The 17,044-nt window shown below is 29.4% G+C and overlaps 2 protein-coding genes and 1 long non-coding RNA gene across 3 annotated transcripts in view; 2 read left to right on the top strand and 1 right to left on the bottom strand.

Moving 5' to 3' along the window:
• Nucleotides 1–116: 116 nt before the first annotated feature.
• LOC111612730 (dnaJ homolog subfamily B member 9-like) lies at nucleotides 117–8,001 on the bottom strand. The gene is made up of 4 exons (XM_023353977.1): nucleotides 7,871–8,001; nucleotides 7,550–7,785; nucleotides 454–711; nucleotides 117–375 (listed from the first exon to the last, which is right to left on the bottom strand). Exons 1-4 carry the CDS (start codon nucleotides 7,945–7,947, stop codon nucleotides 311–313), a joined length of 636 nt encoding a protein of 211 aa, XP_023209745.1. The 5' UTR covers nucleotides 7,948–8,001; the 3' UTR covers nucleotides 117–310.
• A 2,512-nt stretch (nucleotides 8,002–10,513) lies between these two features.
• On the top strand, nucleotides 10,514–10,782 carry LOC111612930. Its single transcript, XR_002754696.1, has 2 exons — nucleotides 10,514–10,568; nucleotides 10,694–10,782. It is a non-coding gene; the product is annotated as an uncharacterized LOC111612930 (long non-coding RNA).
• Nucleotides 10,783–13,034: 2,252 nt separating this feature from the next.
• LOC111612767 (protein JBTS17-like) overlaps nucleotides 13,035–17,044 on the top strand; it is a 38,758-nt gene continuing 34,748 nt past the window's right edge. The window contains exons 1-3 of the mRNA XM_023354022.1: nucleotides 13,035–13,264; nucleotides 13,321–13,408; nucleotides 15,237–15,369. Of these exons, the coding sequence (XP_023209790.1) occupies nucleotides 13,035–13,264; nucleotides 13,321–13,408; nucleotides 15,237–15,369 (451 nt within the window). The remainder of the gene's footprint in view (nucleotides 13,265–13,320; nucleotides 13,409–15,236; nucleotides 15,370–17,044) is intronic.

The raw sequence follows: 17,044 nt of genomic DNA, 5'->3' as shown, positions 1-17,044 counted from the left end.
GAAATGCTTATATACAGTTTTCTGAATCAATTAAAAAGCAGAATACTTAATTAAGGAGTTGTTATTATGTAATCTTATCGATAGTAAGTATGTTTTGCATATGAAAATCATTCATACAACCATATATAAAAATATATATAATTTTATTTAAATTAAAACAATATCACAGTATTAGAGCTTTCAATTACTGTACATATAATTATGAGGAATATTTGGCAAGAGCATCTTTGGTATAAATCACAATTCAGATTTTCTCAAATCTAAGTAAAATACTTTTAAATAAATATATCTGAATATTTTGTAAAATGTTTTATGTACATTGAGTGTATGTTGTCACCATATTTCCAAATCTTTGCGTAACAGTTCTACATCGTCCTGTAATAAATATAATATTTCCAAATACAGAAATCAAATATATAACATTTGTAAAATAAAAAGAAAAATGATACTTACCAGAATTACTTTTATGTTGGAAATGATTATTAGCAGTTTCATAATCAGGACTGAACATTTCATCAAGAGTAAAATACTTGCCACTATCATATGAGAAAAATTTATTATAGCTGTTTTCTTTAGGGAATTGAAAATGCTTGTTAAAAGATGAGAAAAATTCATCAAAATTAATTGGAGATTCTTTAATATGTGGGTGATTTTCATCTCCATATTTATCATAAAGTTTTTTCTTTACAGGATCAGACAATACTTCATAGGCTAAAAAGAGATTTATACATAATCATCAATTTTACTTAAGATTAGCCTGAAGAATATATAGTAATTAAAATATTTTAAATTATCATTGTAGAATTAAATAACTGAGTTTCAATGCATAAATAGTCTTTGAATAATGTGAAAGTAACATGTTAAGTGAACTCCCTAAATAGTGCTCGATATTGATTTTCAGAAGTGCATTACGTCAAAAAAATAGCATTTAGCATAAAAACTGTTCGTAATCATTTTCATATGGTTTATTAATGAATTACATTAACATAAAATGTTAACTGAAAGTTTATTAAATCAAGGACTATAATATTTAGTAAGCTGAAACATGAAAGTAAGCTTTCATGTTTCAGCCTCTTTTTTTTTACAAAAGTTTAGGCTCTCCTTAGATGAACATAGACACATTAATTAAATACAGGTACACTGGTGTCCAAAATAAAGTGAACAAATACAAAATTTAAAATCTGCCATTTGGCTTGGTGGGTTTGATGAGATCCAATGTGTCTCTGTAAGACATCAGAGACATGCTCTATTGGATTTAGGACAGAAGGTATTTAGAGCGGCAGACCAAACCACCCTCTAAATATCCTGACTCTTGAGGCATTCATTGCAGTGTGTGGATTAGCATATCGTAAATAATCATAAAAATAAAATATCATATCATAAAAATAGCATAAAAGTAGCATATCATAAAAATAAATCAAGGGACAATGGCACCCCTGAAAACTTTTACATAGGGCTTAGGATCTCGCCCTGTATCTTTGAGAGTCAGGGGGTCTCTCTCAAACATGTAGAGAGATATATAGTTGTACAAAATAATGCCTCCCAGACCATGAGACACGCTTCCCAAAACAGTCTCTCTCCCTGATGTTAGTGGGATGGAAGCAGTTCCTAGGTTCTCCAGATGAATATTCATTGAGAATCAGTGTCTAGAGCAGGGTGTCCAACCTTTTTTTTCTCTGGGCCACATTGGAAGAAGACATAGAGTTTTGGGCCACAAGTATTTTATATATACTTCTGGCCCAATCCTTAAATATACAAGTATATTTAAGAATTAATATGTCTAGATTATAGTAATAAATATTAAAACATATCACGAATAAGGATATTTTAAAAAAATTACTTCTACAGACACTTTCAATTTTTATTTAGAAATAGATGAATTCATTTATTATAAAGGAGACAAACAAAAATTTGTTTGAAAAACACAAATATTTGTTTTATTTAGGTCTCTAATAAAAAACGAAGAAATACCATTTTAAAGTGCATTTTTATTCTACTAATATATTTATAAATAATATGCAGTCCAAAATAATAGCTAATGAACCAAATGATATTTTTATGCCAAACTAAAAAAAATGTATATGGGGACATGATTTAGTTCAACCACTTTGACGCTTAATAACTAACTCCTGTGTTAAACCATCCGACTTCGATTCTAACCACTCTGACCACAAAAATTATTAGGCTTCAAACAGGGTGAACAAAATCATGCCCCCACACAGTCTAACACGTATAGAAAAAAACCTTGAATCTTTTGCATATCTCGAAATTTCAAGGTGTCCTGAGTCCAAAAATGTAAAAATTTGGGAGGAGTCATTTTCTGACCGAGAGCTACATTTTTCCTCTGTTATATATAACAGCTGGAAAGTAAAAATTATCGAATACATATTTATATATTACTTAGAGAAGTCTTTTAGCTTTGGAATAAAAAGTTTCTATGCTCTATCTTTATTAGAACTCTATTTATTGAATCTTTTATTCTGAGGTCAAATGATGACATCAGAATTTCCAGTTCTCTTTCAGTAACAAGCCCGCCCCTGGTCGGAATTGGATAGTAAGGAAAAGTCAGAGTCGGAGTTGGTAGATTTTTACGCGACTCCACAGCCCTATTATATTTCCAAGTGTGCAAAATCAAAACTGATTGTGATAGGTTATAAGATAAATTTACACGTTTGCTAACCTTGGTCTTTTTAGTTTAAATAAATTTAGAGTTCTATTCAAAAAAAGCATTTGTTCATTTACTTTTGGATATCAGTGTATTTTAACCAATGCACTTCACAACAGATACAACCTAATTTACAATATTGGGTCAGTAAATTGATAAGTATTTTGAGGTGCATTAGTTAAAATACTTGAATTGAATATGTCTGTTCCTCTGATAAGGGGGTTAAATTTTTGTAAAAAAAAAGGCTAAAAGAAGAAAGTAAAAGAATTTCTGATGCTATTGTGAATATCTAGGCATGATAAAAATAGAATATGACTTGCAGGATCTCATTGTTTTGCTAATTAGAAAGTTGTCCAAAATTTTTGATGAATTCTTATATAATTACTGAAAATATTCAAAAAATGAGTAATTTGAATTTAATTTTTAAAAATGTATCAAACTTGCTGCCTTTTGAAATAGTCTTCAACTTCTCTAACACTTTTTGAATGGATGGTGCATTTATAAAAAAAATTCTTTCGATTTTAAATTTAGCTTAGGAAATAAGAACAAGTCTGCTAGAGCAAAACCTGGAGAATAAGGGTGGAATCAAAATAACATTTGTTTTTTTTTGCACAATTGTTATTGATGTTTGTGGATGGCAGTTTCTTTCATCTGAGAATTTCCTCCCTTCTCTAAATTGCCTGTGCAACTCAAATTTTTGTTGTTCTTGACAAAGCAGAATTTCTGTAAACTTCTTTTAAGGATGATTTCTTAAAGGATAGCTATTCAATATCTGATTGTGATACAAGATTATCTTGACATGCAAAACCTCTCATCACTCTCCAACTGTCAAACCAAACATGTTGAAACTTGCTCCCCCTTGACATGAAATTAAATACTAACAAATTTTATAATCATTTGCAATGGGACACTGCTATATTTTGTATAATAAAGTCTAACTTTTATGTCATACTGTGAAATACATACATTTTATAACAAACTAGCTGTTACCCATGACTTTGCATGTGCAGATTTTGCAAGAAAACCCTATTTATATTCAGTATTTCAACAACCATAGTAATTGTTATATAACACCTACCGCTGAGAATAATGATAATTGCTGAGAATCAAACAAACTATTTTCAATTTGATCAATTTTCTGGAATGTTTACAATCGTTCTATAATCAAACCAATATGCAATAACAAATTCGAATTTAAAACACTTTGAATATTTGGTTAAAAAATCAAAATATATAAAAATATTTATAACAATGTCTGAAATGTTATCAATTTAATAAACCTAAGTACTCAATGAAGACTATATGTAGTTAAAAACAAAAAATCGCATCTAAAATAGTACAGTAGAAGCTGTTCTTCTGGTTAAGCCTTAATACTCTCCCTCTCCCCCCTGCGGGGGAATTTCGAAAAATCTTAGTGTGCGTTTTCATGACATACCCTAACTGTGTACCAAATTTCACCTCTTTAGGTTCAGCAGTTTGCTCTGGGCGATGATAAATCAGTGACTCAGTCATTCAGTCAGGACAAGTAATTTTATATATTTAGACTAGATATACCCTGTATACTAAACATTATTTAATTACCAGACACTAAAGTTGATAATGTAAATTCTTAAAAGTTTATTATAGATTGTAGACAAATTACTATTTAACTTAGTTGGACATAAAAATGAAAAAAATTTGAAAATGACATTAAAGATTGATTGTAGAGAGTTTAGACAAACCACTAAAAAGTAGTCTAAAAAAAAAGAAAAACATAAAATAAAAAATTTTAAAAGGTTAAGCAAAATATTTGTCAAGTCCCACCTACACACTTGCTGCCTTTTTCTTTGTTGAGTTTTCTGAAAAGTTGAAATAAAACAAAAATGTTTGCAGAAATTACACTAAATAAGAAAATAGCAATTAAAAATTTATTTTCATAAGAGCACTGCATAATGAAAAATAACATTTGTTTTTCCCTACTAACTAAAGTGGTCAGGAATCGACAGGGATCGGTTTAGCATTGCTAGTTCTGTCAAATTGGCAACATTTAACTTTATCAGAATAGAGTCTTATTAATTGAAACTGGCAACAATTGAAAACCATACATACCAAATTAACTATAGATTAAATTTGTCATATATCTCAAATGAAAAAAAAAATTAAACTTTGCTTGGCAAGTATTAACTGATAAATTCATGAACGAAGTGTGGAAGAAGTTACAGCTGAAGGTATCCAAGAATTCTCAATGAGAAGAGCTTATTGTTCACCAAATTGTCAACCTAATCAATACAGCAGGACTAGGAAATGTAGATGAGCAGGATATTGAGGAGTTACTGCAGATTTCTAGTGAGAGCCTTACCAATGACGACCTTCAAAAGCTGGCAGAACAAGGAATTCATGTAGAACTGGAAAATAGTGATTCTGAAAATAACATTAAAAGTGCTCAGCAAAAATTAACAGGCCATCATCAGGTCTAAAAAACGAAAATGGAACAGATACTACAGATTTTCGTTTTTTAGACCTGATGATGGCCTGTTAATCAGGTTGAAAACATTTGTTTTTCAAATATATTTCTCGGCAACAAATTAAGGTGTTTTAATTTCTGTGTGATTCTGAAAATGAAGAACCTAAAAAATTTCTCTACAGATTTCTTTAGTAAAAGTTTGGTAATGATAACCGAAATTGTTGATCAAATTGTAGGGAATGATCTAGATTTTGAAAGGAGTGCAAAAGAGTTTTGGATGTGATTTATTGCTACCGACATTTACTTAACAAAAACAAAAGCAACAAATGACACTAGACGACTTCTTCACAAAAAATAAGAATTTCAGAAGAGCCAGGACCTTCATCACAAAAAATGAATTTTACATTTCTGTGTGCATATGTTTATGTGTTATTTAACATATATTATTATGCAAATTAACCTTTCATCAGTGAGATAGTCAGGTATGGTGCTATCCCAAAGTAGTAGAGAATAAACGTCAGAAATTTTTAAAGTATTTTTCCATGCGTTTTTTTTCTCATTACCATTTTGGAAAAAGATTTTTTAAACAGTTATGTCTAGTAAAGAAAAGTCTTTTTTTATTGTTACATAATTCATTTTTTATGTGAATTGTTTTTTCACAGTAGTTTTTGGCGAAAAGAATTTAACAGATATATCCGCCCCCACCACTGCCACACAATCGTCCTGGACGGATATATCTGTCCCTCACTGTTGAGTGGTTAATATAAAAATAACTTAAAATTAAGTAAAATCTGTTGATTTTTTGGTCACGTGTTCCCCTTTCCCTATTTACTCTGTGTTAAAATGACCTCGTTTAACACTGTTTCATTTAGTGCTTTGTCGTCTAGGAATGTATACCCTGTGTTAAGCGGGGTCTTACTGTATTAGCAAATGCATATTTTAGGAAGTCACAATTTCCTTCTTACATTATTGCTTCCCATTTTTTTAGATGAAAGTAATATTAATCAATTCTCTTTACCAAATCCAATATTTACATTAAACTATGTCTTCATGTTACACATGAAGATCATTTGTTCATTAGTTTTAATCATCAGTATGATTAGAACTAATGTGGATACTAGCCTGGTATTCATATTGATTTAATTTAGCTTACCAAGAATAAGGTTCATTTAAGTCATATTTTTGATAATGCTAAGAGCACACATGTATTACTTGTGTAAAAGTAAAAGTTCTTACATATGCACTCCATTTATTTTTAAATTATTATTCAATTTTCTCATTTGCATTTATTGAGAGTCAAACATAAAACATATTTGACTCTCACAAATGCAAATGACACTATTTTATCCCGTTATTTTTGACCAAAACATTGTCATTTTTGATAAATATGTATAAAGAATTGATAAGTGTACGTTATACAGGTATCCCTTGATTAATTAATCCCTTGATCCTACTGCATATATCAAAATATGATATCTACATTAAGTAAAGACAGCTGGTAAAGCCACATATATTGCCGCAATTAATTTTGCATGTTAATCAAATCCCACATTAAGCAAGGGATAACATTTGATCTTAATCACAAACTAATATTTTTAAGTAAATTAAACTTCACTCTGACACCGAGGATGAAATACTAAATACAGAACCTGTTACCGGTGTAATTTTGCGTGAAAAAATCCTCATTTCACAAATGTTTTCGAGCTGGTAATAATAACAAAATTACACCGGTAACAGGTTCCGTATTTAGTAATATTTTTAATACCACAAAAATTAACTAGGTTACTTGCTGATATTTATGTCATTTGTAAAAATAATGATCATCATTGTCATCTCATTAGCAGCAGAGGCTATCTCTAAGAGCAAAAAATTCAAATTCAAAAGAACTACAATTTTAAGAACAATGCTTGGAAAGTTATTGTTCTAAAATTTTCTGGTTAATTGAATACATATGGATATTGGCCCTATGTTTTTATAATTTTCTTTCAACAACTTACTAGAAGAAACCTTATTACAGATTATAAGGTTTCTTCTTATGAAGAAAGTAACATTAATTTTAAAATACTGCTTCAGGCCACAACTCTATTTTATTTAAAAATTTTGTATTTTTTGCTAGTCATACAGCATTGCAAATGACAAGTTTTAGAAAGTATATCCTTTGAGAAGAACCTATAGTTTCTTTGGTTTTTTCCTTAGAAGACATCAATAATCAACAAAACTGAAAAATTCTGCCAAAATTTCTTTATCTGAGTTAGAGAAACTTATAGAATTTAATGTTTTTATCTTACTAAATAAAGGAAAATAAATTATTATTCTTTTAGTAAATTCTCAAAACTTTAGACTTTTATATAATCTCTAATCTAAAATATCATTCTGATTTACAATAATGTTAAATATAAATTAAAATAATTCCAATACGAATAAAATGATAATTAAATTACCTTGTACAATTTCTCTGAATTTTTCTTCTGCATCCTTTTCAGTGTTTCTGTCTGGATGATATATTTTGGCTAGTTCCCTATAGGCTTTTCTAATTTCTTTTTCACTCGCATCAGAACTTAGTCCAAGAATATTATAATAATCATTCTCCATAACTGACAGTCCTTGTTGCAATATAACGGTCTCGGTTATCAAAACCATTAAAGCTAACTGGAATAATTTCATCTTTGGCACAAAACTAAGGAAAACAATCGGATTTAAATGTAAAATATAAATTAAATATTAATAGTAAGTTAATTTAAGTATTTGTAGATAATACGTACTTTAATAAAATGTAATAAGTATAGAACCTTACAACCTCAGTAACCTTCACACGTGCTTTTCGTTTATTCATATACATCTATTACAGTAAAAATAACGTGTCGTTATGACAGAGACACGATCACCACTCTCATTGGTTGGAATAAACAGGCATATGACTTGCAGAGATGTCATTGGTCACTAAAAATAACTGTTATTCACGATTTCAAATTGATAAAATTTAATTTTAAGTTTTAAAATATTTTAAAATTTAAATATATTAATAAATTTTGTATTAAATGTTATAATAAAACATTATATATTTAAAATTTATTATAGTAAATGTTTGTAAAGTATAACCAATATAGATGGCAGGTCAAGTCTAAGGAATAATACAGTATTTTGTTAATCTTCTAAATTTATTTTAGTTATTTTATAATGTCACTTTATTGAATCTTTTTGTTTATGAATTAGAAATAAAATAAAATTTGTAAAAATTATTTATAATAAAATGATGTTTGTTAAAAAAAACAACATGTGTACAGTGATATACTCGGTGATGTGGAGTAGCCTGTACAATGATGCACTGTACTGGCTTGACAGCCGGATGGTCGAGCCCAGTCGAAGCCGCCAGCAATCCTACAGGAGGTAATACGGTGCTACAAAGTATTAAAAGAACACTTATCTGATGAAGAAATATTGTCATCAAAACCTGACGAATTATACAACAAGCTTGTTGATATCTACGTTCCAAAACCCCAAAACAGAATAGCACCAGCCAACATCCTAAACAAAAGCATAATAAAAACCTTATCGAAACTAAGAATAAACAACAATGCGAAAACAATCTTCTGGCGCATGCATCATAATTGTCTCCCTACAAATACATGGAAACAAAACAAAAAGTTAATATCCACGGATAAATGCCCCGTATGCCAATTACCAGAAACTCTTAACCATGCCTTCCTCCAATGCGAACATACGAAAAAAGTATGGGAATTCCTAGAAAAATTCAACAATATTCAAAAACCATGTAACGAAAATGAACTCAAATGGCTTCATAATATACATAACAAAGAGGTAAATTACGCTATCTTAATAACAGCATTCGAAGCTATCTGGAGAAGCAGAAACACAGCGTATTTCCGAAAAATCAACGATATAACGACANTCGAAGCTATCTGGAGAAGCAGAAACACAGCGTATTTCCGAAAAATAAACGATATAACGACAATCACGAAATTCAAGTTCCATTTACAAAGACTACTGGAAACGATAAATGATAGCAAAAAGAATCTAAATACGAAAAAAATCAACAACTGGGAAAAAACGAAAACAACCAAATAACGCTACAGATTGTAAACGACGAAATGTCGCATCGCAACCTTTCCATATAGTCTGTTTAATCCACTTTCACATCGTACTGTACATCATGAAAACAAAATAGTAAATCAGTATCAGAAAAAAATTATATGTATGTAAAAATATTATATAATACAAAAAAAATAACTATGTAATATGCATCAATCAACGATAATAATTGATTGAAACACTGTATGTAATATTCTACTGTAAATAAAAATATATTTAAAAAAAAAAAAAAAAAAGCCGGATGGTCGAGCGGTTAAGGTGGCAGCCTACTTCTCTGGGGAACCCGGGATCGAATCCGGACGGGTCGAAAAATCCCCAGGAAGTTATTGGGGTGGTCCTTTTGGATATGTCGGGCTCCGTTTTTCACTACCTGACCGCCCCATTGTGGGCCTGGCCAAACCCATAATGGGCTTGCAAAAAGAGGCCCTCTTAGTGCCCACTGAGCGGAAAGAGTTAAAAAAAACGCGCAATACAGTATTGGCTGACCAGTATCTTTATAACGGATTCCAATTAAAAATCAATTCGGAACTTCATAATTTATACATCTTAGATTCTTAGGTAATTCAAGTCATGGTGCGGTTCTTCCTCTGTTCTTATACATTCTAATCACTGTATTGACATGGTGACTGAAATAGATTAATTATATACTCATAATACGCTGTATATCGCTGAAACAGGAATTTAAATAATGAGAATGGAAAATAATGGCAAAAATGTTATTACAGTGTTCTTTTTTCATGTCAGTAACGTTTAATTGTATTCATGAAAATTTGAATAAATTTTACAAAGAAATTAATAGCAAACATGCAAAATTGATAGCGTTCATTTTTTTCCTTCTTGTGGTATGGAACAGTATTTCTCAGTTATTGGTTTAACTGGAGGAAATAAATACTGTCATATCCAGATTATAAAATATTCAGTACATTAAAGTACATATAAAGTAAATATAGAAGAAATATATTGTATATATATATTTTATTACATTTTATCTATTATAATGGTTACAAAGTTTAATTACAGTATTTCATTACATTCAGCTTGGAAAATAAACTATTTGTTAAAATAACACCAGGGGGAGAGAATTCGCTTAATTTTATTTATTTACTTAATATTCTAGAAAAAATTATTGCTTTTACTTTAAATAAAATTATATATTTCTATTTACGAATAATTAATAATTTCTAGAAATTTTAATTTTTAAAAGTTTGAAAATAGTATTTTAAATATTAAAACCAATCAGAACTGATGTTTATCGTCACGTGGTAGTTCATTGTTTACATTTCTCAACGTGCCAGATAAGAACACATGAGAAAAGTTGTATTCATTTTACTCCAAAGAATTCCTATGAAAGTAAATTTAAAATACAAATTAAATCGAATTTTAATCAGATATATAGATTTTGTTAATCTAATTATAGTTTTTTTTTTATATTGAAAAATAATGTTATATTTAATAAATTTTATTTATTTTGTTAGATATAGTATGCAAGTTGATTTAAATGTGATAAACACAACACGAATTAAAAGGAAGAAATCGTGGGCAAAAGTAACATGGATAGGAAAGGTAAAACCAAAACTAGTGATAAGTAAGGTGATATAAATCATATGATAACAATGATAATAAAATGAGATGCCTTAAATGCCAATTTATTTTTTATGTTACAAGAATGTTAAATGTGCAGATTCTATGCTTTTATATAACGTAAATATTTGTTTAAATTTGAATTTAGAACACGAATATGTTGAATCCAAATGAAGTTTGATACTATAATTTAAATACATTTTTAAAACCATTAGAATTTCTGTGATGATTTTGACCAATATGTGAAAGAGGATAAAAGTAAATCAATAGAATAATGTGAGATATCTATTGACTCAATGGCTGGATGGGTGAGACAGTAAAGCTGCCACTTTGAGATACCTGAGATCAAGTCTGGGTGAGAAACTAGAAGAATTTTTCTTGGACAGCCTGTCCTGATATGTCAGATCATGTTCTTCACTATTTGTCTTTCCAAGCTCATGATGGAGTTTTGATAAAAGCTCACTTTTAGTTTTCAGGTCAGAAAGAATTAAAAAGAAACTAGAGAGCTTTAGATAAATTGCAACATTACATTCCATTACTGCATTATTTTGTGAAGAATTTGAATTTCAGTCATAAATGTTTTGTTCATATTTTGTATATTATTTTTTTGTACTATTAGATCTTTATGAATATGTTACATTAACAAAAGTTTATGTTGATAGTATAAAATCCCAATAAAAAGTTTATATTTTGAGATGTGAATATGTAATCCAAATAAAACATTAATTATTTATATGAAATATTTTGATAAAATATATATTTATATAGATGAAATAGCATTATATATAGAGGAGAAGGTGGTATTATGGAACACTGCGGGTATTATGGAACCACCCCATTTCGAACTGATAATAAAGGCGAACTGTAGCGGAATGTGGCTGATCTGAACTAGGCAGACATCCATAGCAAGGAGAAAACCCCTTTTACTTCAGTTAAACGGTTGTCCGCATTTAATCAGCAAATTTGTTTTTTTCAAAANCCCTCTGGTGGCGCAAGAAGACGGATTTTATAAAATAAAAAAAGCAGTTGAAACTGCATTTTTATGAATAAAAATTTGACAAACTACTTATTGTTTTATGACGAGTAAAATTTTTTCGTCGCGTTCACGGATTTTAAGTAATGCATAAACCTTCGAGGCGCGAGCCCTTTGGACCGCGAGGCATAGGCGGTGGCCCACGTCGTCCATGCCTTACGCTGCCCTTGGTCATAGAAATGATGTAATTTGAATATAAATTATTTATAAATACGTATGTCAAGTTATATTTTTATTACTATGTAAAATATATTTAAGAGTTTACGACCACTGTGCTGGGTGAGACGTTGTTGAAACAAAAAAAGTTATGCATTCCATCACGTACATAAACAGTGCCGTAATTCGCCAAGTGCAAATCAGCAAATTCATAAAATTTTTGTTTATTTTGAACAATCCGGATAATGGAGGTTCTACTGTATTTTGTGAAACAGAAAAATAAACAATCATCCATTACATTAGTAAAAAATATTTTTTATATTTATAAATTGTTTAGAAATTTCATTATTACTAATTTTTTATTAAATTATACAAAAAAATTTATCTGCTTTCATTTAATAAATTTTATTAATATGATAATTTACTATGGAAAAAATTTCGTATACATTTACATTTATCATCAATGTTGATATATCATCTATGATCTTTTCAAACCCATAAATACCAAGCTATAAAACATATATAATTTTATACATTCTAAAAAAACTAATTAAAATGTCGATGTTAATTTTATAAAATATAATGAATGTAAATTTATCTCTAGCTGTATTACAATCTAACTTTTAGGTCCAGTGTACACATCCATGTTTTAAATGTTTCCACAATGATGCCAGAATTACAATCTGGGAATAGTATAGGTAAATGAGACAATACACATACTTCTGGTGACAATGTAACATTGCATATCCATCTTGCATGCATCTTCTGTCACAGAAATGTGATCACAATATGCAAATCAAATGTGGACCTAACATCATATAAAGTAGATTCTAAATGCTGACTGTGATCATTCAGATGAGTGTTGTTATTAGAGCCAACTGAGTTCACCACCAGCAATGTCATTATAATGCACCTGGAAACTCTACACACAATTAGATAACTTTTGAGAGAAGGCATATCAGGATGTGGGAAACAAGGTGGTTAAGCAGAGCAATCAGCCATACAGACACTACTGTTGCAAAGTGCTTGCAGCAGTAGTTGCAGCAATGTATGTACCAATAAGGGAAGGTTCTGGAAGACCCAAAAGAACCACTGTGAGACAAGCCAGAACTTTTCCAACAGCATTATTTATGCTGTTGGAACTGTTCTGGCTTGTCTCACATGTGATGATCTTTATATTTTTGGATATTTTCGATCTTATGTACAAATTGTATAGTCTTAACATCCAGATGTTAAATTTGAATTGGCATTCCATTTTAGTATTCTACAAGAAGAAGTATGTTAAAAATGTCCAATAATGTTATATTTAATAAATTTTATTTATTTTGTTAGATATAGTATGCAAGTTGATTTAAATGTGATAAACACAACACGAATTAAAAGGAAGAAATCGTGGGCAAAAGTAACATGGATAGGAAAGGTAAAACCAAAACTAGTGATAAGTAAGGTGATATAAATCATATGATAACAATGATAATAAAATGAGATGCCTTAAATGCCAATTTATTTTTTATGTTACAAGAATGTTAAATGTGCAGATTCTATGCTTTTATATAACGTAAATATTTGTTTAAATTTGAATTTAGAACACGAATATGTTGAATCCAAATGAAGTTTGATACTATAATTTAAATACATTTTTAAAACCATTAGAATTTCTGTGATGATTTTGACCAATATGTGAAAGAGGATAAAAGTAAATCAATAGAATAATGTGAGATATCTATTGACTCAATGGCTGGATGGGTGAGACAGTAAAGCTGCCACTTTGAGATACCTGAGATCAAGTCTGGGTGAGAAACTAGAAGAATTTTTCTTGGACAGCCTGTCCTGATATGTCAGATCATGTTCTTCACTATTTGTCTTTCCAAGCTCATGATGGAGTTTTGATAAAAGCTCACTTTTAGTTTTCAGGTCAGAAAGAATTAAAAAGAAACTAGAGAGCTTTAGATAAATTGCAACATTACATTCCATTACTGCATTATTTTGTGAAGAATTTGAATTTCAGTCATAAATGTTTTGTTCATATTTTGTATATTATTTTTTTGTACTATTAGATCTTTATGAATATGTTACATTAACAAAAGTTTATGTTGATAGTATAAAATCCCAATAAAAAGTTTATATTTTGAGATGTGAATATGTAATCCAAATAAAACATTAATTATTTATATGAAATATTTTGATAAAATATATATTTATATAGATGAAATAGCATTATATATAGAGGAGAAGGTGGTATTATGGAACACTGCGGGTATTATGGAACCACCCCATTTCGAACTGATAATAAAGGCGAACTGTAGCGGAATGTGGCTGATCTGAACTAGGCAGACATCCATAGCAAGGAGAAAACCCCTTTTACTTCAGTTAAACGGTTGTCCGCATTTAATCAGCAAATTTGTTTTTTTCAAAATTTGCAAGTTTTGAATGCTAAGTAAATTTAATTATTTTTAAAATATAAATCGTGTAGTTGTAGGTTCACTGGTGCATGTATTCCGTTCCAGAGACTTAGGAGTACATATTAATCTATGTGATGTTCACGTTTTTTAAATTTTGATCTTGACAGACATAAGTTAATTCCAGATGGCGATGCGTGAAATACGGACCCCATTGGTGCTTTTACAGTAATATGGAACTCAACTCCTCCGAACTTTCTATTTGCAAGCAGACATTCCTCCAGAGCAATTTGTGAAAAAGACACTAGGTAGAAAGCCAATTCTTCCCGAGAATATCGAAAAAGAGCTGCTGGAATATATATTGTTGATGGAGGTCATATTTTTCTATTATAAAAGCATTTTTGCGATAAAATACATTGGAGTAAATAATTTGGTAATTATTTAACATTTTTTGTCCTTTCCTATTTGTTTTTGGCTACATTAAAGCATTTTTTTGAAAATATACAGTAAGGTTCCATATTACCACCCGATTTTCTCTAAGCCTACTTTCGGACTTTTTGTACAAAAGCCTTCAAAAACCATACTTATAATTACACTAGCGAAAAATCCAATTAGGAACATTTAGTTTACTAGTTACCAGTACTTTTCGCACAAAAAATGTGGGTGTAGTTACGATACCTTGTTTACAATTCACTAAAATATAATTGGGGTTCCATAATACCACCTTCTCCTCTATATATATATTTAAATCTTGTAATCTTTAATAATAAAACATAAGAAATTTACAAATATTAAATTTTAATATAATTTTAATTTAATATTTGTTAATCTTTCTAAATTATTTTCAAGGAAAAAGAAGAAGTTATACTTTTAGATAAAAAACGAATAAGCATCTTGCAGTTGTCTTCTGGAAATACTAAGCGGAAATTATCTCAACTCCCATTTATAAATGAATTAATATTAACAACAATTTCTTTAAATGGTAATTTTTATTTTATTAATATATTAAATATAATATTCAATACAATTATGTAAAGTGATAAGTCTGTACACATGGTAAAGAATTACAGAATGAGATATATGTGATCATCATTTAACTGAATGCTCACACTCATATTGGAATCTGGTTATTATAATCAAGAATAATGCTATCAATTGACTATTATTATCATAATCAGTTAGTCCCAAAGAACTATATATTTTTATATATATAGTCAAAAATAATCCACCTAATATAATCAAACTTAGGCTATTGTTATCAATTGTGATAATTACACTTGGTGACAAATGATAAGAATTCTTAGAAAATTCATATTAAACGGATCTTATTTTTGAAACTTACTTTTAACTGAAACATACCTTTTACATATTGTAAGGGTATGACAAGAATTTTTAGAAAATATATAAACTGTGGATCTTTACTTGAAGTGTACCTTTGGGAATGAACATTCCTGTTGCAATTTCTGTAGTTTAATTTGAAAATCTGTTGAGTTAAAAAAGTTGTTTATAAGAAATGTAGCTTATATAAATGTGTAAAGTTATATTAAGTGTTCAGTTTGTGATAAATATAAATTGTATAGATTCATAGTATAATTGTTTGTAATAAATGAAGTCAATAATGAAAATTTATCCTCTGTTTAATATTATCAGCTAGTTATTGTTATCAAAACTTGCAAGTCTCAAAGTGATCGTAATAAGCAGATGCCCACTATTTTCCTCTCACTCATATTAAGACATATGATGTTATATGTGCAAATTTTAAATTACTGGCTAGGTCTCCACATCCCTACTGTAAGAACCCATAATACATCATGCTTCTTCATCCCATTTTTTTGCCTTTCTCTTTCACAAAGATTTTTTTTTTACTGTATAGCATCTCACATACAGCCTGTTGAACCTTACCTATATTGTGATTTTAATTTTTTTAAAAATAAATGTAAATCTATTTTATATAATATTTAATGTAACTGTTGTTTTACTTTGATTAAAAACCTACTACTGTGAGGTAGGAATAAGGACTTATCACACCAGTGATAATAAGCACAAACACTCAAAATATCAATGGGATACATTTAATAAAACGAGAATGGGTGTACATTACAAACTATTAAATTAATAATTGACATGAAATAACCAAAATGCATTTCGGACTATCGGAATAGTCCCTCTTCAGTTGGTATACATATATAAAAAAAGGTGAGATACTTAGAATTATACAAGACAAAGAAACCGTTATAAAAGTATGATTATTGAGTAATAATTGGGTGTAGAGGAACAGGCTTAAGGTGGCTTCATTATGTTAAATGGTAGCTTGACATGAGGGATACTATTATAAACAGTATTAAAAATTAGTGAGATAATATGATGATTGTTTTACAAAATAAGTTAAATCTACATACCATAACAGTAGTAAGCTGGAGTTTGAAGGTGGTATTGCTACAAGATGTAGAACAGTTATGAGAGAGGTGTGTTACAGGCAACATCTGGGGAACAAGTGGTGACAAACAACTTAATGGCCAACCTTCATTACATCACTTACCAGCCAGATGTTAGTATTAAGACAATAGATTTCATCATTATATATATGAGGGTCTGTGCTCAAATATCAACTGGGATCTAGGCAAATTATTCTATAAATTAAATATAAAGGAAATTGC

Source organism: Centruroides sculpturatus, unplaced genomic scaffold (genome assembly GCF_000671375.1).
Source record: "Centruroides sculpturatus isolate CEXI.00-Female unplaced genomic scaffold, Cexi_2.0 scaffold112, whole genome shotgun sequence".
NCBI classification, from domain to species: Eukaryota; Metazoa; Arthropoda; class Arachnida; order Scorpiones; family Buthidae; genus Centruroides; species Centruroides sculpturatus.
Note: the sequence above shows the minus strand (reverse complement) of the source record. Positions and strands in the feature narration are given on the sequence as shown.